The sequence below is a fragment of the Balaenoptera acutorostrata genome, chromosome 3 (genome assembly GCF_949987535.1).
Source record: "Balaenoptera acutorostrata chromosome 3, mBalAcu1.1, whole genome shotgun sequence".
In the NCBI taxonomy this organism is placed as follows: Eukaryota; Metazoa; Chordata; class Mammalia; order Artiodactyla; family Balaenopteridae; genus Balaenoptera; species Balaenoptera acutorostrata.
The window spans coordinates 88500123-88522243 of record NC_080066.1 but is presented as its reverse complement, the minus strand read 5'-3'; the positions used below and the strand labels follow the sequence as shown (position 1 = coordinate 88522243).

At 41.2% G+C, this 22121-nt stretch overlaps 1 protein-coding gene across 1 annotated transcript in view; it reads right to left on the bottom strand.

Moving 5' to 3' along the window:
- FBN1 (fibrillin 1) overlaps nt 1–22121 on the bottom strand; it is a 254846-nt gene that overhangs the window by 119550 nt on the left and 113175 nt on the right. The window contains exons 7-9 of the mRNA XM_007170445.3: nt 19238–19363; nt 10557–10682; nt 4724–4882 (exon numbers count right to left, since the gene is read on the bottom strand). Coding sequence (XP_007170507.2) covers nt 4724–4882; nt 10557–10682; nt 19238–19363 — 411 coding nt within the window. The remainder of the gene's footprint in view (nt 1–4723; nt 4883–10556; nt 10683–19237; nt 19364–22121) is intronic.

Sequence of the window (22121 nt, the reverse complement as noted above, 5' to 3'; positions counted from 1 at the left end):
ATTTTGTAAAGAAATTTTGAATAAAATTGATCATCAAACCACGTAGGTCAATTGGAGAAAAGGAAAAAAGCCAACTGACTTGGCTATTTTCCCAAGCCAGCATTCCTAAAACCTACAGCAGCAACCAGACTGGAACAATAACTCAAAACTGGAAACAAACTCCCCAGAGTGTGTATCACATGTCCCTCCTAAAACCTAGGAAATCTTTACCTATGTCAAAATTCACCTCAAGGAAGAATAGAATAAAATGCCATGATCTCCACCCAGTCTTCCCACCTGTGGATCCCACAGGACTCTAAACAGCACACTTTTTAGTGCTTGGATTTTATTTTATATGCCTTGGGAAGTCACTGGTAGTCTTCTGCAGGGGTGGGACATGATCAGATGAACATTTTCAGAAGATCATTCTCACTGGCATTTGGAGACTGTACTGGAGGGAGGTAAGACTGCCACAGAAGACCAAGGGCAAGACAAGGATGGCTGGACAAGGGAGCCAGTGATGGAACTGGACAGAAGTAAACACATTTGAAGATTATTTTCGAGATGAATGGGCTATGTTTGGGGAAGGAGTAAATGTCAGAGCTGAGGGAATAGGAAATCAAGAATGACTTCTAGTTTTCCAGTTGAGCAACAGGGTAGACATTGGTGCCGTTTGCTGAGATGGGAAACACTGTGATGGGAGCAGGTTTGGTGGGTAAAAGCTCTGTGTTGAGCATATGAATTTTGAGATATCAGACATCCACATGGAGATGTCACAAAGCAGTTTTAAAAGAGAGTTTGGGGCTTCCCTGGTGGCGCAGTGGTTGAGAGTCTGCCTGCCAATGCAGGGGAAACGGGTTCGATCCCTGGTCTGGGAAGATCCCACATGCCGCGGAGCAGCTGGGCCCGTGAGTCACAATTACTGAGCCTGCGCGTCTGGAGCCTGTGCTCTGCAACAAGAGAGGCCGCGATAGTGAGAGGCCCGCGCACCGCGATGAAGAGTAGCTCCCGCTCGCCGCAACTAGAGAAAGCCCTCGCACAGAAACGGAGACCCAACACAGCCATAAATAGATAAATAAATGAATAAATAAAATGGGAGGAGTCATTGTATGCATTTCATAGAGTTATAAAAAAAAAAAGAGAGTTTGAAGCCTAGAGAAGAAGTCAGGGCTGCTGCTAAGTTTTGGGGTTATCAGTAGATAGGCGTCATTTAGGGGACGGATGAGCTCACATAAGGAAGGTGTGGAAAGTGAAGAGATGGGCGAAAGGAGACAGAGCCCTGAGGAACACCTATTTGTAAAAGACAACAAAGTGACAAAGAAGAAGCAGCCCATGGGGCAGAAGGAATACCCGGGGCTGGTGAGTCTGGTGTTAATGCTGCAGAATGATCCCCCAAACTAGTACACTCTGACTTAGTCAACTGTTTTCCCTATAATTGCCCATACAGACTGACTCCTACTTTTCACAATGCCAGTTCTTTATTAGAATAAATCACGTTTAGATTTGTGACACATTTCAGGGGAGGGAGGCTTCCAAACAGGTCTTTTTAAGCAGTATTCAGGTGTCGAGAAATGTATTTACTTAACCACTCCTTTTCATGTTTCCTACAAATAGCCATATTTTGTCATAGTTCCCTTCTATAAGTAAACTATATCATTTTTAAAATTTCTTTTTTCCCTCTTTCCAGAATGTTGATTATTTTATTACCTCTGTCGCACAGGGATTCTCCCATAGGTACTTTCTATACTAGCTTCATCCATTAATAGAAATTAGGCTAGTATTTTTATTTTCCTTGTGGACTAGAACCTGGCTTATTCTATGACACAGTGATATGTCGTACTGAAATGTATTCATATTTCAACCTCATGGGACATTCTGTCCATTTACATTTGGCTAAACATACCTAGCTACCATGTACCTTGTTGTTTTTTTCTGGTCCATTACTAAAACTTTTTCAACCATATTTGACATTTCCAACTCAGGTTAAGTTTATGCTTTCAGAGAATTCTACTACTGCATTGTTTATCTGGAATTTCAACCCACAAAGATTCTGTAGTACTTGACTGTATTTGGAAAGGATTTATATATTGTTTATGCTTCCCTGAATCAGGATGCTACAGTCCCTGTTGTCAAACCACAGTGATCTTCCTTATAGAATTATCACCTGGATGTGCCCTACCCATCATTTCCTGGCTACCTGCTTTCTACCAACTCTCTACCACTAAGACTGTGCAGTCTCCGAAGTCAAGGATCGTGTCTAACTCATGACGAAATCCCACTCTCGGCCTCACCTGGAAAACTGCACAGAGGAGGAATTTATTAACTATGTTGGATTTAATTGAATGGCAATTGTACTTACTAGCTTCCAAGCACCAATCAACCTTTTTTTTTTAGTCTTTTAGGATTTCTATAAAAGAAGTTGGATAGCTTATCAGCATTTCTGCTAACTAGGTGGGTATATTATTTTAAGCATGCCATTAAATTCATCTCAACCTCTCCATGAAAGTGTATCAGGCTGGGCTCTGTACTTCTTCCTACTTTCTTCAGCTTAATAACTTTCCGTTGAGCCCCTTTACATTCAGAATCAGCAAGCTGGGGCTGATTTTGTTCAACTGATGTCCAACTTTCCTATCTCCATTTAACCCGGAGATGATACTGATTTTTTTTTTAAAGTGAAAAGCTGACCAATCTGAAATCATCCTTCCTATGTCATCACTCTCCATAAGTTAAGAACCCAGAGCTCTGTAGTACTGGTACTGGAACATTTGAACAAACAAACACACCTACCTGCAAATTAGTTTGCTCTATCCATCTGCTCTGCTCTGGGCCTGTCTCAGGGTTGTGCATCTTTCAGTGGTACCCTTTGGGAGAGCAGCTCCCCGCAAAGCTACGTAGGGGAACCCGGCCTTCTGCCCCATGAGTCCCAAAGTAGGTCTTCAGCACCTAAGCCTACTCTGGTCCTCCCTCTTCTATTCAAGGTCTCAACATAGGGAAGAATCCACATCAATGCTGCTGATTCCTAAGTTAACATATACATTTAAAAAGTGATTCTCCTGGTATCCAAGCTGTATGTCTTAGTAGAAAGTCATGTGCTTCTAAACAGTGACCGACTAAATGGTCCCCCTAGTGAACTAAGAAGGGTGCCTTATATTTTTAGGCCAGAGACAGTCAAAATATATGGCAAAATATATGACTTGTTATATGTTAAAATTTATTGAAAGATTTTCTTGCTTCTTTAATCCACACACATAATTCTCAGTCATAAATAGAAATTTAAAAATAACATCTGTGAGCAGGTCTATGACCCATGATAGTGGGGCGTTCATATTCTGTGAATAGCACACTCTGAAGTATTTCATTAGCTCTGCATTCATGCATCCGCATTTTGATGTTCTCCCCTAAAATTTCCTGATTTAAACATACTTTTCAGGAACCAGATTGAGAAGAAGTTACTACCCCAAGTTTTACTTAGAACTGGTGGGAAAGACGTCACCTAGTGAGTCGTACACTCTCCGTGAATGCCTCCCATCAGCAAGTTCTCGCTAAGTACCAGAGAAGTGTTAAAAAATTAGAAGGAATAAGGCACTATAATGATGACTGAAACCCCCTAATGAGATTTATTAACTAGTAAAAAAGCTGTATATGAACACACAGAGGCACAAACCTGAGCAGACGGGATCTGTATCACAGCAACAGTACAAACCTAGAGCACTGAGCAAGAAGGCAGAACTTTCAGCAGTGGTGGTCTTGGGATGTGCAGGGATTAGGTCATATTTGAGAGGAATCTCAACCAACAAGAGGGCAAATAACAGGCAGAGGTAGCAGGGGTGGGGAGTAGGGAGTAAGGACCTGAACTGGGGAGAAGTTTGGAGAAAAAAGAATATTTGAGTTTAGAAATGCTCAGACTGGGTTCAAGGAAAGCTGGATTGCATAATTTAATTAGAAAATAAAGCTACTATAAAGAATAAGAATTAAAAGATGAACGGGGATCAGATTTGGGGACTCTAAATGCCCTGCTAAGTAGTAAAATTTTATTTTCAAGAAATGGAGTGACTTGGACCACTGGATATTGCCTGAGTTCATCCTGCGAAAAATTTTCTGGACACCTTTCTCTACTTTTTCCCCAGACACAATTTTTTAAAACTGAATTTCAGATGAGTTAGGGTTTGGGAAATGTTACGTGGCAGCTGTGGATTTCACAAAGACCAGTTAGGAGGCTACTGCAATAGTGCAGATGAAAGAAAATGAGCTTTAGGTGGAAATGAATATGACAGAAAAGAGAAATCGAAAAGAAAAAATAATCAACAGGACTTGGCAACCAAGAAGAGGAGAGGGTCAAACGTTAGGGAAGGAGGAAATGAGTATCCCGAATAACTCACCTGAAAGGCTCTGAGGGAGTTGAGTTTTATTCTGCTGAGCTTTTGAGGATACAAAAGAAATACAGAGAGCCAAAAGAAATACAGGAGACTAGGAAGGAACCAGTTCTTCTGACTGGTCAGGTTGCTACCCAGTGGTAATACGCAAGCTAAGTAAGATACAGTACCTGCGAACAGTGTCATGTGTATGGACCTCTGTATTTCCCCTGTTCATTACATGGGGAAATTTCCCTGAAGGCCATCTCTTTTATTTTCTGGAATGTTATTCGCTTACCCAGGTTGCCACTAAATCTGCAGCACATACATTGCCCCTGGGCTCGTGGGGGGTTGAGCAGAGATACTCTGTGGATAAATGGAAGGGCTCTTACCCGTTGCTCTGATGGGACACATTTCGGGGGCAACAGTGACCCCCGGAGACCAGCACCGGCCGACGTCACAGCAGCACTGCATCTTGGTGATGGACTGTGGCAGCTGGTTAGAACAGCGCCCGTTTGCCAGAGCCGTGTAACAGTATCCTGGGCGAACATCTGAGAGGACAAAGAAACCGCCACACACATCACTGAGATCAAAGGTAAAACGACTCTCTTTTGCCCCAGCACCTCCACATTTCCCAGTGGGGCTCGAGCAGGATGAGGTGACACTCAGCCCTGGAAGGTAAGCTGTGAGCACCACTTGGGAATAGCGCTCAGGCAGAAATCCCTCCATCTCACACCTTTTGCCCCTGTGAGCTGGTGCACTTGGCCCAAGTCCCACATTCCGTCCCCAAGGTGGGAACAAATGATTACAACCATATGGGTCATAGGAAAAGAGAGAAGGAGAAAATCACTGGCGGTGATGGTTAATTAGGTCTAGAGACATGTCTCTATACTGAAGGGAGACTGTGTTGTCCTTGGTTTCAAACGACCTAATTTGAGCCACTTTAGGCAAATATTGATATAAATCTATTTTAAAACAACATGAAGTCTGCACTGTAGGTTACATCTCTAAAAGACCTTTCTCATTTTTCAGTCTGAAACCGTGAGTCAGACATGTGAGATTTGTTTTTTTTTTAAAGGAACGAGCCATTTTGCAGTCAGATCCACTGCTCCTTCATTAAGGTTTCCTTTTGTCCTGGGGCCCTAACAGATTTGATAAGGCACTAATTCTTTACAAGTTCAAAATGTACATGACTGCAAGTTCTTAGTGCTATAGGATACAACACTTCTTAAAGGAACTTTGCTTTTGTGGCAGAACGGTATCTTCTCAAAGCAACAGGGGAAGACATTTCTATATATCACTTTTATTGGGTTACATCATGTCTGACTGTCGTGACAACATTGACACACTGAAGTACAACTCTGGGTTACCAGAAAAGAGCCCATGACAAAGGAGAAACCTAACTGCTTCATGAGCCTTTGAGGTCATGCGGTGGAATACAGGAGGTAGGTAGCCAAGTGCAGAACCCCTTGATCTAACTATCATATGTTACGGGTGTATCTCTCTTTAAGTAAAATGTATTTCTGTACAGTTCCTATAAAATAAGTTTTGAAATGTAACTAGTGTTTTTTTTTTTTTTTTTTGTAACTAGTGTTTTGAATATGCTTGTCATTTGAAGGAATATAACTGGGAAATCCTTTTGTAAGGTGAAGAATTTGTTTGTAGTCAAAAATCTGTCCTCATGTTTCCTGTAAGTCTGCATATTAACCATCACTTGATCAGAGAGGGTCACCCCTATCACTGTTTTCATCTACATCATTCTCAAAAACACAAAGCCTTAAAATCTTGAAGGCTGGAATAAATTAATAAAATGAAATAAAATGAAAAAACCAAGGCTGACTTAGAAACATTTAAATTATTAATGTCGAGGGGGCTTCCCCTTCCCCTGGTGGCGCAGTGGTTGACAGTCTGCCTGCCAATGCAGGGGACACGGGTTCGAGCCCTGGTCTGAGAAGATCCCACATGCCGCGGAGCAACTAGGCCCGTGCGCCACAACTACTGAGCCTGCGCGTCTGGAGCCTGTGCTCCGCAACAAGAGAGGCCGTGATAGTGAGAGGCCCGCGCACCGCGATGAAGAGTGGCCTCCGCTTGCCCCAACTAGAGAAAGCCCTCGCACAGAAACGAAGACCCAACACAGCCAAAAATAAATATAAAAATAAATAAATAAATAAAATAAATAAATAAAAATGCAATAAATTATTAATGTCGAGTGAAGATGGCTACATCAAACCTAGACAAACTATAAAAGAAAATTATGGGCCAGCTTTAAAGGATATGAGATTATTTCTAAAAAGTACTTTAAACCACTAGCAAGTATAAGTGTGCTTTCCAGAAATTTTCTGTGGTCCCAGTTCCTGCACCTCTGGTCAGACTAATAGTCTCAGCAAAGAGGCAGAACAAGTTTTACTCCAGCCTGGTCCAGGGTAAATGGCTGGAGAGGGGAGTGCAGACAAAGGATGCTCTGTGGAGACATGGGTGGCACCTCCCCTGTGCAGAAGGGGGAGAAACAGAACTTCCTGCTTCCTAATTTGCTTTGCCTTAAAGACACTAATACTTCATATACCCCAGGATTAACATTGGGGCATGGAAACCAAAGGCTGTTAAGAATGGGAAGAGATGTTCAAAACTGGCTTATATCCCAGCTTCAAATGAATTTGGTGGTCAAAACCCAGTATAAACACTTGACCAAAATTTGTATGTACAATTTTCAGTGTGGGCCATCTTTCAGAGCAAAACTGGGACCCACAGCTGCCAACAGCAAGCTCTTAATGGCCTTATGTCTATTATTTTGCAAATTATCTATGATATTATTTTACTGCCCAGCTGGCTGACTTATATGATAAATCAATGGGTCGGAGACTCTTGAACAAAATGGTGAATGGTGAGACTGGAAGAATTACCAGCCACATTTGTGTTGCTGGCAGTTCCTGATTTATAAATGGCACCTGCATATACAATAATCATTTTACAATTTTTTTTTCCCACAGGAGAGCTTTTGTTAAGAATACACACATTTACACAACTTATAATTGTAAAGAAAACCAGTGGGAAGAGTTGTGAAAAGCAGGAACCATTCAGAGGAATTGACCCTTGGGCATGCCAGCCTGAAGTCTTCCATGTCATCAGATGGTAGTGCCAAAGGAAGTGGAAAGGAAATCATCTGGCGCTGGATCGCTTTGCATAGAGGGTAAGGGGTGGCTTTAAAGTAATCTGAAGATCTATGGGAGCTGAGGGAGAAGCATGGTAAGACTTAGAGGAGATAAATGAAGGTTGGAGAAACCTTAGACACCTTCATCTATTTTAAATCTGCCCTGGCCAAGACATCTGGCAGAAAAGGAGTAAGAAACTTTCTTCCTTTCTCCACTTCTGAATCGCTTGGCCTTACTCTCAGGACCCAGAAATCACATAATATCAAAACAAATATATGATGGATTAAATATCAATAGGTGTTTGCAGGTCATCCTAGCCTGTCAGCAGGTCTCCCCTAACCAATCACTAACATTGTTGGGGCCAACTAGGAGCTAGGAGCTGTGAGGCCCAAGCTAGGTACCACACATCTCTAAGACTCCTGGGAATTGATGAGACAGAACACACTACTATGAAAAGACAGCCTTACACAAAGTATTATAAAGTGCCAAACGAAGATCACAAAACCAAAAATAAAATGCAATAATTCTACCAGCGCTTACACGACAAAGGCAGTGTTAGAACTGGTGAGATCTGAGAGTCACAGAATGCGGTAACAGAAGGTAACAACAGTTCGAATGTCATGGTTAAAAGAGATGTATAAGGAAGATACCACATACCACTATCTACACGTGGGGTTTCCTATTGGTTAGATTCACTAATTCCAAATAACCAACTTGCCAACAAACCTTGGATTTGTTTAAAAGTTGGAGACTATACATATTTTCTTGCCACTGGGGATAATTTTGGGGGGTCTCTGTGGTTTACCATTGCAGGAAACAGCAGCAGTAGGGAAGGCAGAAATGTCATTGGGATCACTTTATGTAAGTTGTTAATTATGGGTATCATAAAGTTCCAAGGAAGGAGGAACAGTGCTTGCCTAGGGGTATGGCAAGCGAACGTTTACTGCATCCGATGGTCATTGGGAGGAAGCAATGGGCAGAGTCTGGACTGTAGACTCAGCCCAAGTTGGAATCCCAGCTCCCTCACTTATTAACTGCTTAAACAACTGGAGCAAATTATTTATCTAAACTTCCCAAACCTCAGCTTCTTCCCATCTACAGTACTGTTTTGAACATTAAGTCAGATAATTTCCATAAAATACCTCACACCGAGGAGGTGACCCAGGAATCTTAGTTCCCTTCTTTTGTAAAAAGTTAGCGTGGATATATTAGGTAAAAAGGAAAGAACTTTAAAAATGTCAACTTTCTGATATGTAAATGTGTTAAAAGGATTAATCATTTGAATGCTGTTTGGGGCTCTCTTTGAAGGTTAAAAAAAAAATCTACCTATTATCTGGCCAGGAAAGGACTTCTGCTAGGCATATCCACTGGAGGTCATGTGTTAATTGGGACAGTTTGGGGAGGAAAAGGAGCTACATGAACTGCACTTGCCATCCTTTCACTGCAGTTCCAAGATCTATGGACAGATTCTGGAAAATCAGGCAATCCGGGCACCACCGACCATTGCTTCTAAGGAAAAGTCCAGATATGTTTCCCTCATGAGTTGTACTTATTCAAATGTCAACGGAGAGACTGCCCTCAGCTTTTATTATGTGTGACTAACTAAAAAGGAATTCAGAATTTCAATTGCAATTCTGTTTTGGTCTGAAATTCATGGCCTGTGGTGAGGATGTGAAGCTGCATGTCTTTGAAACTACGGGCCAGAAACAAACATCAAAAGATAGACTTCACTTTCCTCCGAGGCCTTCTGCCATAGGCTCCCCAGCTTGGTCCTATTAATAAGGGATTAGTTATTTTGATAGTCAACACATGCTTACTGAGTGCCTACTACATGCAAGGAATTGTGCTGAGAACCACCAGGAATATAAGGATAGCAGTTACTGTTCTCTAAGGAGAATTACAACTTAATTAGTGAGATAAAAACATACAGAAACACAGAATTTCCCTATAAAGCCATTTCTAATAAGATATCCTTAGGTTCGGGGTCGGGGGGGAAACTGCTTTCAGGTAAGCTGATCTGGGACACCTTCAAAGATAGAGAACCTGAGTAGGAGTGTGAAAGGAGGCTTGCATCGGGGAATGTGTTCTGAGTGGTGCAACATGAATGAAGCAATTGCTGTGAATGGCCTGTTTGGGGGTGAGAAGCAGTTACTGTGCTGAGAAGTCAGCAAGGTTGGGAGGGGTCACAGAGTGAAGTTCCTTCTCTATCGGGCTGTCCATTTTTGAACTTGAACTTTATTCTACAATACTGGACTTTGAAGGAACTCTTAGCAACCATTAAATCCAGCAATTGTCAGATCTATGTTTTTGAACAACAGAACCTCTTATTTAATTGATATTTTGTAATAGCAAAATATGGATAGCCTAACACCCACCCAGATGGAAGCCTAACACCCACCCAGATAAAAGCAAAATTGCCTGGCATGTGTGTATGAAGGGGGAGGGGAAGGCAGGAACCCTTTCCACTCAGCCTCCCCCTTTGCCCTGTCCCCCTCTCCAACCCTAGCAGCCCTAGAGGGTTTTGCAGCACCTGAAGATTCCATGGGATATAGACTGAAAACCACTAATTTCCAAATCCTAATGGAAAACTACCAGAGGTGTTTGAGCAAGAGAGTTATTTAATCAAAGCACCATTTTAGGAAGATAAATCTGACAAGATGGATTGTAGGGAAGCCAGGAAGCAGGGAGAGCAATTAAAAGATTATTGCAAAATTTCAGATCTAAATGAACATAGGTCCTGGGAAATGACTGAGGGTGGGGGTAAAGAGAGAGAGGAGTCAAAGATGGCTTCAAGGTCTGACGGTCACATAACTGCAAAGTTAATTTTAGACTGAGTTTATCTGTAGGGTCTCCTGGATCATCTCTTTATGGGAGGCAAAAATCCCAAAACAAGACCACAGTTGCCTCTGTTCTTCAAGAGGGTGGTCAACTACCTAACAGATTTCCATAAAAGCACATTTTACCTCAAGTGAGAAATTATATGTCTCCCTTAACAAATTTTATGTCTCCCTTAGAATGATGTCCATTATGGAACTGATTTACATAAACTGTGCATGCTGTTTCTAATTACACCTACCTATGCATCTGGTACCATCGGGAGAGGTGTAAAAACCGGGGGGACATTTGCAAAAGTAACTGCTGACTGTGTTTGTACATTCGCCCCCGTCACAGATTCCAGGAATAGTGCTGCATTCATCAATATCTGGAATGAAAAGAATAGTTTCAGTATTTGTAGAACACAGTATAAATCCGTTCATCATTACAAGAATTCAGAGGTAACACTCGTCAAATCATGTTCCCAGAAACAGCGATCTTTAGAGAATAAAAGCTGCCTATAAAATAGTTAATTCAAAGAATGGGTGTTTCTTCTCTCAAGACAGGTTTACCCAAGGAATTTACCAAATTTGAAAGACTAGAGCAAAATGAAAGAAATTCTTTCTTTAAATCCTTTCTTAAAATCCTTTAAAATCTAAAACTGTACTGTTGTTTCAAGCCCCTACAGCCTGCTAATATTCCAAATATTTTGTTTAAAATTTTGTTTTCCCTTTTCTCTTCGTGTTTTGCACATTGAGTTAAGCTCCCTTTCTATTCACTGTATATTCTGCATCACTTCCTGCATTTGTTTTCGATCTGATTTTCCAGATACTGAAATCCTACAGAGAAGACCACGTGGTCTGACTGCTGACCAAGACGTGGCTAACTTGGTATTCTCAGGGGCTCCCAAACTGCCACTGCGATGGTTTTCTCTGGGTTCAGAGAGTGAATTGTGGTGGACCCTGAGATGCTTCATCCAAATCCCCCTTCAGGAAATGACTTGTTGTCTCAGATCTGGGAGTGCTGTCAGGAGATGGCCTCCAGCTCTCAGCCCCTTCAGGGACCACTTGAGCAGCCGAGAGCTGCCTCACCCGGGGTTACAACCTTCCCAGGCGCCCACATCCACCGACTGATTGTGGAGGAAGGATAATGGTCTGGTCATCTCAGCCCCAAAGGGTACAACTCTGAAAACCACTCCAATTCCCCAATTCCCTGTGGGGTCGGCTGAGGTCAGAGTTGTGGTTAGTCCTCAGGGCCTGAGGCCACTGGGTCTCCTTAAGGAAGCAGTCAAAGTCACTTAGACAAATCAGACCATTTCCTTCAAGGAGACCTTTTCAAGAGCGACAGTCAGACACTGGCAGCTGTGGACAGATGTGGCACCAGTGTGGGGAGAGAAGAAACTGAGAATGTCCTGCTTAGGTTAAAAGTGAACTCAGGGGGCTTCCCTGGTGGCGCAGTGGTTGAGAGTCTGCCTACCAATGCAGGGGACATGGGTTCGAGCCCTGGTCTGGGAGGATCCCACATGCCGCGGAGCAACTGGGCCCGTGAGCCACAACTACTGAGCCTGCGCGTCCGGAGCCTGTGCTCCGCAACAAGAGAGGCCGCGATAGTGAGAGGCCCGCGCACCGCGATGAAGAGTGGCCCCCGCTCGCCACAACTAGAGAAAGCCCTAGCACAGAAACGAAGACCCAACACAGCCATAAATAAATACATTAATTAATTAATTAAAAAAAAAAAAAAGTGAACTCAGGGCCCAAGGTATCTATGTGGCCTCTTCCCTAAGACAAGTGGGGCTTTCTGCACTGACCCAGGGAGAGGGACGGTCTGACCTAAGCCTCCTGGAACCGTTGCAATGGCCAGGCTGCCAGTGTGGGTAGTTTGAAAATAAGAACTTTTCTTCTCTAGTTAAAGTACTGCTGCTCTTCACTGGTAAAAAACAAAATAGAGTTCTAAGTGGGCCAAAATAGAGTTCAAGTGTCTTCTGACTCCAGTTCACCCTGTTAGTCAAAAAGACAGCAGTGACACTGTTTCCACGCAGTTTAACCTTTTTAAAAGCAAAACCCCCATTCTTCTAGGCTAGGCTAGAGGCTAAACCGAGCAATATGTCACCGCTTATGTTAGGGTCAGTGCTAACCCAGACAGATCGTCCTTGTGAAGTTGTGTAAGGGAAAGGTGCATATTCTACTCCGACAGATGTAAACGTCACTGTGGAGTCAGTGAAAGTCAGGCAGAGAAACAGCCGAGGACAGAGCCTAAGGGTCTACAACTGGCATAACCTTAATCTAACCATACTCTCAAGGCTCATTTTAAGGCAGTTCTTTAACATCGATCCTTCTGTATTTACCAGCCACACTACGACCTAAAACCAACAAAAAGCCAAACAAGTATATCAAAGAGCCTAGAGGATCTGACAACCTCATCTAACGAGAGAGGAGGTTATAACCATAACACAAAAGTATTAACACAAATGCACCTTTCTCAAAATGTCCCTAAAAGTTAATGTCTAAGTCACATGATGCCTATCAAAAATCATGTGAGCAGATAGAGTCTACTGAAAGAAACATTTTTCTACTTGTTTGTATAAATGACTGCTGTCATCCTTTTTAAGGCCACTTAGTAGACATCGATATCCAAAGAGGTTATTTAAGTGACAGCATATATCAGAAAAAAAAAGTTATTTAAAAACAAGAATCTGGGACTTCCCTGGTGGCGCAGTGGTTAAGCATCTGCCTGCCAATGCAGGGGACACGGGTTGGTGCCCTGGTCCGGGAAGATCCCACATGCCGCGGAGCAACTAAGCCTGTGCGCCACAACTGCTGAAGCCTGTGCACCTAGATCCCGTGCTCCGCAACAAGAGAAGCCACGGCAATGAGAAGCACGCGCACCGCCACGAAGGGTAGCCCCTGCTCGCCGCAACTAGAGAAAGCCCGCACGTAACAACAAAGACCCAACACAGCCAAAAATAAATAAATTAATTTAAAAAAAAATTTAAAAAAACAAGGATTAACTTTGGCAGTGTGGAGGAAACATCTTTCATATGCTGGCTACATTAGATTTGGACCCTTTACTGAGGATAAGAAGAAGAAGAAGAATTAATATGTACTGAGTGCCAGGCATTGTCTAAATGCTTTATGTGTGTCAACTCATCTAACCCTCACACTGTAGGTATGATCGTAGAACCTGATTTCTATAATTCCGGTGCCTAGGCACAGCTTTTGCATTCCACTGAGGCCTTCAGAAAACTGGCACATGTAAAACCTGAAACAAGAGCAAAGAGGTTCGTGTATAAAGTGATGTTAAACCCAAGTCTTCAACTGCCACAGGCTGGGCAGGAGGAAGGGGCAGGGTTTCCACTTAGGGTGCACACCTTCAAAGGTCAGCAGGTCAGGAAACACAACGTAGAGTGTACCTCCCTACTTGTCACACAGATAAAGCTAAAAGTACCAGGCCAAATTGTTCAATTTGAAGGAACTTATTAAATGGCCCCTTCAATGTCCTCTCCTCAGTGACACACCCTTTCCCTTTCTATGTCTAGGGCCCTTCTAGTTTCCTGAACCGCCCCGCTTCTCAGTCCCATCACTTCCTAGCAAGGGAAGCGAGTTCTGATTTCATGAGCAGGCCATGATGGGTGTCCCTGACAATAAAAGTCTGGAATAAAGCATTTCAATCACAAAATCACTTACACTCTGAAACTCATTCATACTAATCTATTATTTTTCCAGGCTCTTAGCACACTGTGTTTATCACCTTTTAATAGAATGTCAGGGATCCTACACAGGAGAGAATTTGAGATCAGTGGATTTCTCAGCGTTCCTGTAAGTCAGTCTGTATCAAATGCCAGCTGTAAAAGTAAATCCGTTCGAGGAGGCTGGTGGGGTGTAGAACTTGGCTGGGAAGAGCTACTTTTGTGCTCTGAACACTTCCCCCTGTTTCCTTGGGGCAGGACAGAGCTGCTGGAAGTAGCTATGCCCGTGGCCTCACTGGCTTCTTGCTGTGGACCTAAGAAGATACACAAATGGTAGGTCCCTTCCCTCCTGATTTGCTGCCCTGTCCTTTGTTCTTCTTCTTCCTTCTTGTCCCTCTGTCTCATCTGCTCTCTCCAGGCATTCTTCCCATCCCTTGGCCTCTTCCCTAACCTGGGGCTCCTCTAGCAGGAGGGGAGGAAGGACTGTGGAGGGCAGATGGGATAGAGCCGGGTCCCAGTTCTGGGACAGGCATCCCTGGGAAACCCAGCTCTCCAGGAGCTCCATCCAAGATCATGGATGTTGACATGACTGAGAGAAGGGGGAAACCAGCTAACCTGACTGTCTAGATGGCTAACAAAGTGAGAAAAAAATCAACTAAAAATTGTGGCAGCTGTTAAAAAGCAATATGTGATACTAATAATTATAAATGCCACCGAGCCTGTGAGATTATTATTATTGCTTTATTAGACACCTGAAATCCAATGTAAAATATGTGACTAAAAAACAAACAAGCTGATACTTCAAGTCAGGTCGAAAAAAACATCAGCCTTATTATTACCAGTTTATAGTCACACCACGCATGCCAGTTTGCATGGTTTCTTATCCATGTAGCCCCAGCTGTCCGATCCCAACTGAGAAACAGTGAGAAATGTGGAGATGGAGGCCTGATTGCAGAACTGGAAAGAACTCCCAGATATCATTGTGTTCAATCTCCTCACTTGAAAGTTGATGTAACTCAGAGCTGGTAACTGACTTGTCCAAGATCACACAGAGGATGAGGGACATTGCCAGGGTTCGGCCCAGGTCTACCTGATTCCCAGGGCTCTTGTGCCTATACCACAGAGATTCTGTTCAGCAATTGTATAGGAGCTGGTGACCTTGAACAGTGAATCAGGGCCTGCACCAAACTGCAGAGGATGGAGCCCCAAGATAGCAATGGGTTAAGTAGCCCCAGGAATTCTCCTTGGTGTCTGGCAGGATAAGAGTCCCTGATAGCAAGTAGCCATCAGATAAATAGGCCATTATTTTAGAAAAGGGAAGTCTTAAGGTTTTTTTGGCTTACATAATAGGGAGAGACTAGACTTAAGAGTTACATTTTTAAAAAGTCCTTTGCATCACACAGTGTTGTAATTGCTGAAGGCTGGGCTGGTGATAATCTAAATCCCAAAATATTAGTGGTTAATTAGGAATGCAAGGGACTTCTTCCAGAAATAAAACTTAATCCTTTAATTACACGTTTTATTTCTTAATTTCCTCCCACAGTAACCTATGCAAATATGGATTTGGTTTCCAAAAAGAAAAGGCTCGTGTGTTCTTCCAGGGGGCACACTCCAGAGTCACTGGGAAAATCAACAGCGAAGGTGGGCATGAACTCTGCTTCCCTTTTTCTCAAGTCACAGCTATAAATCTCAATCTTTTTCTTCTTAAGTTTATGAAAATTTAATAATTTTTATTTAATCGCTTCAGCTCGCTAATTTACATTTCAAAGGTACCTAAATTGCATGTGTTGATATAAAACTAGGTACATGACATTTTCAAAAAGTTTTGGGAAAAGGGGGATATTTTAAGAAGTAAGGGAGAATTCTGCAAAAGGAAGATCTCACACAAAGCTGCTTTCACCATCACTGACAGCGTGAAGGTAAGCATCTTGTAAATTGGCTGAAACCAATTTTTGATTGAATTTTTAAAAATTATTCTCGGCTTCCAGGTACCCAGTTCCTTCCTCTCGAAGTCAAGAGGAAGATACATTTAAAAAGCCATTCAATGAATTGGGAGATTGGGATTGACATATATACACTGCTATGTATAAAACAGACAACTAATAAGAACCTACTGTATAGCACAGGGAACTCTACTCAAGGCTCTGTGGTGACCTAAATGGGAAGGAAATCTTAAAAAGAGGGGATATATGTATACGTATAGCTGATTCACTTTGCTGTACAGCAGAAACTAACACAACACCGTAAAGCAACTATACTCTAATAACAATTTCAAAAAAATTGTAAATCACCAAATAAAATAAAATAGTCTATTTCAAGTTAAAAAAAAAAAAAAAGCCACTCAAAGTAATGGCAAAGGTGCCAGAACCACTTTCACAAGGGCACAGAACCCCACCGTGGCCTGACCATCTTCCTAGGGCATATATGGGCTCTTGATCTTCTCTGTGGTGGGGGTCAGATTTTCTGGAATTCCTTCTATTGACTGCCTGGAGATCACCCCAGGCCCAAAGTCATGCCATTCCCATGGTGCGGTGGTAGAACTGGAGAAGAGCCAGGAAGTCGAAGGAGGTGACCCACTCACCAAGCCTTCTCAGAGGACTTTCCGACTACTTTCCTACCAGAGTAAGGCGGGGCAACAATGCCCAAACCAGTCTCCAGGCCAGAATAAATGCAGCACTAACAAGACATTCTCTTCCAATATCAATTTTGCATAGAAAAATTAAAGGGAAGGGGAAAAACCCATCATCTGAATTTAATGTAACAGGAGATGGGAAAGAGGAAAAAAAAAAAAAAAAAAGGTCTAGCCAGAAGCATTCTGTTTTTATCTTGCTACTGACTTCAATATGTAGCCGGAAAAAAAAAAAATTGTGGAAAAGGATTAAGTAATTTTCAGCCTGAATTTCTGGTCCATTGGTCACACTACTATAATAGGTTTCTTAGCACTAATAAAAGGATTTTGAATCACTTTTCTTTCAGTCCGAGCATTAATTCTGTGCATCTTCTATCTAGTTCACAACGAGAGAAGGTGAGCAATCCTGACTGATGTTAATTGACTGGTCTGAGTGAAAGAAAGTGTCACAGAAAAACAACTTAGTTGAAACTGGAAGCTATCATAATTCCAGAAAACAAAACACAGACTGGACAAGCCACAGGAAGCATATTACCCTAAATCTTGAAGCTGACTATATCTCTTGTAACTGAATATAGTAAGCTGAGAAAGCCTAAAAATGACCCATTTGTTGATGTGGATTTTACATGCAATAAACCTTAAGAGCTTATTAATGTCATAAAAGATATGTATGATAATACCTGGAAATCTATACCATAATATTTTAAATATTTCAAAATATTAGGAAATAGAGTTATTAAAGTAGAGGTAATGGCTTGCATCCAAGAAAACAGACAATATAATATGGTACAACAAGCAACAGAGTGTGAATCAAAAGAAGTAATTTTTATGTCGTATGATATTGCTTACATGTGGAACCTAAAAAAAGGATACAAATGAGCTTATTTACAAAATAGAAATAGAGTCACAGATGCAGAAAACAAATATGGTTACCAAGGGGGAAGGGGGGAGGGATAAATTGGGAGATTGGGATTGACATATACGTACTAATATATATAAAATAGATAACTAATAGGGACCTAACTGTATAGCACAGGGAACTCTACTCAATACTCTGTAATGACCTATATGGGAAAAGAAACTAAAAAAGAGTGGATATATGTATATGTATAACTGATTCACTTTGCTGTACAGCAGAAACTGACACAATATTGTAAATCAACTATACTCCAATAAAAATTATTTTTAAAAAAAGTAAATTTTAGCACTGTCTGATGACCTCAATCAGGGCGCTTAACACACCCAAGACAGTTCCTTAATATATAACGTAAAAGGGTGAAACCAGGTAAGTTCTTTGCCCTTTCAGTATCAACATTCTCTACTTCTGACTTAATCCACAGTATAACTTCTAAATTACATTGGCCTATAGACAGTCAACTTTATTGTTCATTGAAACTTAGGAAGCCCTACATCCTTAGAAAGAACTTAAGTATTTTTCACAGCTACCTCAACTGTTTATAACATGTTCAAGAACATATCATTATAAATTATAGGATGATAAATAACTTAAAAACAACTCTACCCCATAAAGATAATTTTAACACAGTTATTCAGTTTCAGGGCAAGTAGATGTTAAACTTCTTAAATGTAACTCAGATTTAAAGCTGCCTTTTGCATGTATGATATACCCTGGAGATCAACAAAGAAGATTAATGATCCAATTCCTGACAAATGACTTAGAATGAAGTATTTCCTCAGTGCTAGGGTTTAGGAATATAGATACAACAGCAACTGCTTTCAACAAAAGTGCTTGCATCTAAATGAAATCTTATATCACCCCAAAGACAATGAGTTGAGAATGAAGGAAAAAGGAAAAAAGAATGAAGGAAAAAGTTTTCTCCACTAAGCTTGATGAGAGATGTTGCCTTAATGCTGTTACATTGTTTTCAGACATTACATATATAAGGTACATGAACTCACTAAAGAAAAGAATTCAATGCTGCCTAGTTACTTCCTGGATGTTTCCCTCTCATGAAAAAAATATTTATTACACTTGGAAACCAGGGCTCTTTTTGGCAAATAGCAGAAGTGGTGAATGTGAACACATTCTCTGTACACACATTTTTAGAAGCTCAATCTATAAACTAAATGCAAATATATAAATTTACCTCAAGTTATTTTTCTGTTTGATTAACATTAAAAGGTTTCCATTTGATAGTCAGAAAAGGAAATCCTAAACTTGTACTAGGAGCATAAATGTAAGTGTTAATAGATCTCTCCAAAGGTAAAAAAAAAATCAAACATACATTTTGACTAGAAAAACAACAGAAGATATGTCATTCTGAATGACATGTAATGATCAAATTTAAATTCATGTCTCTAGAACTATACAAAAACATGTATCTTGAACATTTTAACCCAAATATTGGTTCAAAATATTTCATGTTTTAATATTTAATTTGATTCAGATGGATCTCTTATTTTGGGTCTATAAAAATGGAAAAAGCTGCAGGCTTTTTCTGGTTCAATAGCAGAAAGGCATATTATTCCCGGTAAGGATATTATATGTACACATTCACAGGAATGACAAAGACAGAAAGATTTAGAAACAATTTGCAAAAAAGCTTGTCACTGATTTGGGTTTTGCCTGCCCCTCCACCCCTTAACTGCAAAGCATGATATTTCTTACCTTCACATTTTTGTGACACTTCATTAAATTTGTGTCCAGCAGGGCATTTGCACTCAAAAGACCCAACAGTATTAATGCAATTTCCTCCTTGACAGAGCCCAGGGATGGCCTGGCATTCATCCACATCTGTTAGATTTCAGAAGCAAGGGATGGGGCAGGGGGTGGGGGAGGAGAGATACATATAAAATTCATTGCAGAAGAAAACATGATAGTTTGCCCACATTTATATTATCACACTTATATCAATGAGCTATTTGTCCATCACAATATTTGGAACATGATGAGAGACACTGTTTCTCACAATTACATTATGCGAAATAAATTATTTGAGTAACATAACTTGGTCAATAATGTTCTATTGGAAGTCACAAGTATTCTTTATTTTCCTACCTTCCATCTTCCCTCATGCAGAGGAGAATGTTGGTACTAACTTTTGTGAGTTTTATTATGCATGCTGCAAAGTACAAGGATACTATGATAAAAAGATTGACAGTAATAACTAGAAGTATTCAAGAAATGCCTAAAATCAAAATGTAACACATTTCTATAATAACACTGTCTTTAAGAGTTGTATGGAGTGATTCAGTTCAAACAGCATTTATTTGAATGAGATCACTCAGACTACACGAGACAGCTAATGCTTTTATACAGATGAGATGGAAAATGTTCACCATAGATTCTGGAGAATTGTCTTGCACAATAAAAATTAAACAACACAGGAAATCAGGCCAAGAAGTGAGAGCAGAGCAGCCACCAGAGGGAACCTTTTTAAAGGTAAGTCGGATCCTGTTCCAGCTCAGCTTAACACTTAAGGCCATGCTAAGTCCTAGAGGAGTCTACCTGACCCCTCTCCTCTCTGAACTCATCTCCTATCCTCCGCCCTCTCTCACACCTCTCCATCCACTATAGCTTCCTTGCCATTCCTCAAATACAACAAGGTCGCTCCTGCCTCAGGGTTTTGCAGTGATGGCCCCCTGCCTGGACTACTCTTTATAGAGCTACGTGGCTCCCGCCGTCCTACCCGTCAGATCTCTGCCCCACTGCAGCAGGGGACCCTCCCAATGCCAGTCTAATGGCAACACCCACCTCGACCCCCATCACTCACCACCCTTCCTTACTCTGCTCATTTTGCCCCATAGGACCAATCACTAGCTGACCTAATAAACATCTCTTTGCTTTTCTTTGTTCTATAAATCAAATGCTTTCAATACAAGATTCCAGGGAGCGGGTTCTTCGTCTGTTTTGTTCACTGCTGAATCCCCAGCACCTCGGAAATCACTATGGTCCTACATGGAACCCCAAATATTACCCTTCCAGGAACAAAAGTAATCACTCCAGGCTCATTAGAAAGATGTTTATAAAAGTACATGTATATTCTCTCCATCTCTTCATCCATAACACACAAAATTCTGGTTTAATAAGAAACCCCAGGGCGGCAGTCTAACTTTTCTTCCTCTGGGTATTTTTTAGAAATCTGGAAGCCTATGTACCCTTTAGTTTTACTCTTCATTGTGTGAAGTGAGAGAGCAATTGCCAACTGTAAAATCTCTAATAATCTGTGTTTTTGAAACGAGTTGCCATGCAGGAAAAGGGGTACTAACTTAACAACAGAAAGTATCACTTTTGATACTCTGGTACAAAAGTATCACTTACTGTTTTAAATGAAATGTCCTGGCTCACAGATGAACGAGAATATGTGAGTATAATTAGATTATGTTTTACAGCTGATCTCTGTTTTGTCTTACACCAGAATTTTCCATTCTTGATATGTTGAATATGTTTATTAAAATGTTATTTGAAATTAAAATTGGACATAGAAGCAAAACTAGACAGTCTTGTTGATCATGATTTTTGGCCAACAGGAAATATACACGAGGGCACTTCTCTGCTGGTCATACGTTCCAAGGCTGAAGACAGAATAAGTTCCTTTCTGAACCCATTGCTCACAGCCCCTCACATGTGGCCGAAAGACTAAAAACACCAGCAAGGAGAGAGTACCCCAAGCTGATAACAGACTTTCTCTGGAAAAAACCAACCAAACATCAAGAATTTCATTCTCACAGTGGCAATATAACTGCCACTTTGATTCCATGGGTTCTCACAAATTTTCTTCTGCTAAAAAAACTCTTTTTTTCCACTGGATGTTGAAGAGTCAGGAAGGAACAGGAAGAAAATGCTGGAAAAGTCCAGGTTGTATGAAATGAATATCAAAGCTAAAGAGAAGCTCTTCCTTCTCCCTCTTCATCTCTTCCCCTGAATTCTCTCAGCACCTCAGCCTCTGACTAGGACTCATGGGCGGCAGTGGAGTACTCAAAATCTGGCTTTCTGGTCACTCTCTGTGAGTTCATGGGTATTAGCTGACTCCGAAACACCATGGCCAAGAATTTTTTCAAAACTCCTTGAGACTTTCCAAGGATGAGAAAAATAAGAAGGCACGAAAGAAAAACGGGGACAAAACTTACTCTTTATTTTATGAAATTGTACCATTTACCCTTTTGTAATTCTAGGATTTCAAAGTGACTTCTCGCTGCTCCTAACATTCAGAAAGATACATTCAAGGGCATACGAAAGAGCTGCATGTTGTACATAGAAGCCAGGGAACAGGATCAACCGTGTTTATCAGAAATGAAATTTACTGAAGTAGAATTTAATGGAGATCCACAGAACTGTGTGATTAAGCTCAAGTTCTGTTTCATTGCATACTATCCTTAGAATTAACATACAGAACAAAATCAAACTAGTATCTATTTGCCTCAGAAAAGCATACCTTGAATTTTCTCTAAACACTGCAACTTGCTAAAAAAGCACTGAAGATGTCTAAAGGAAACAGATACAGCCTGGGAGTTTTCAGTCCCATCAGTTTAGTGCGAAGCTGCCTCTGTTC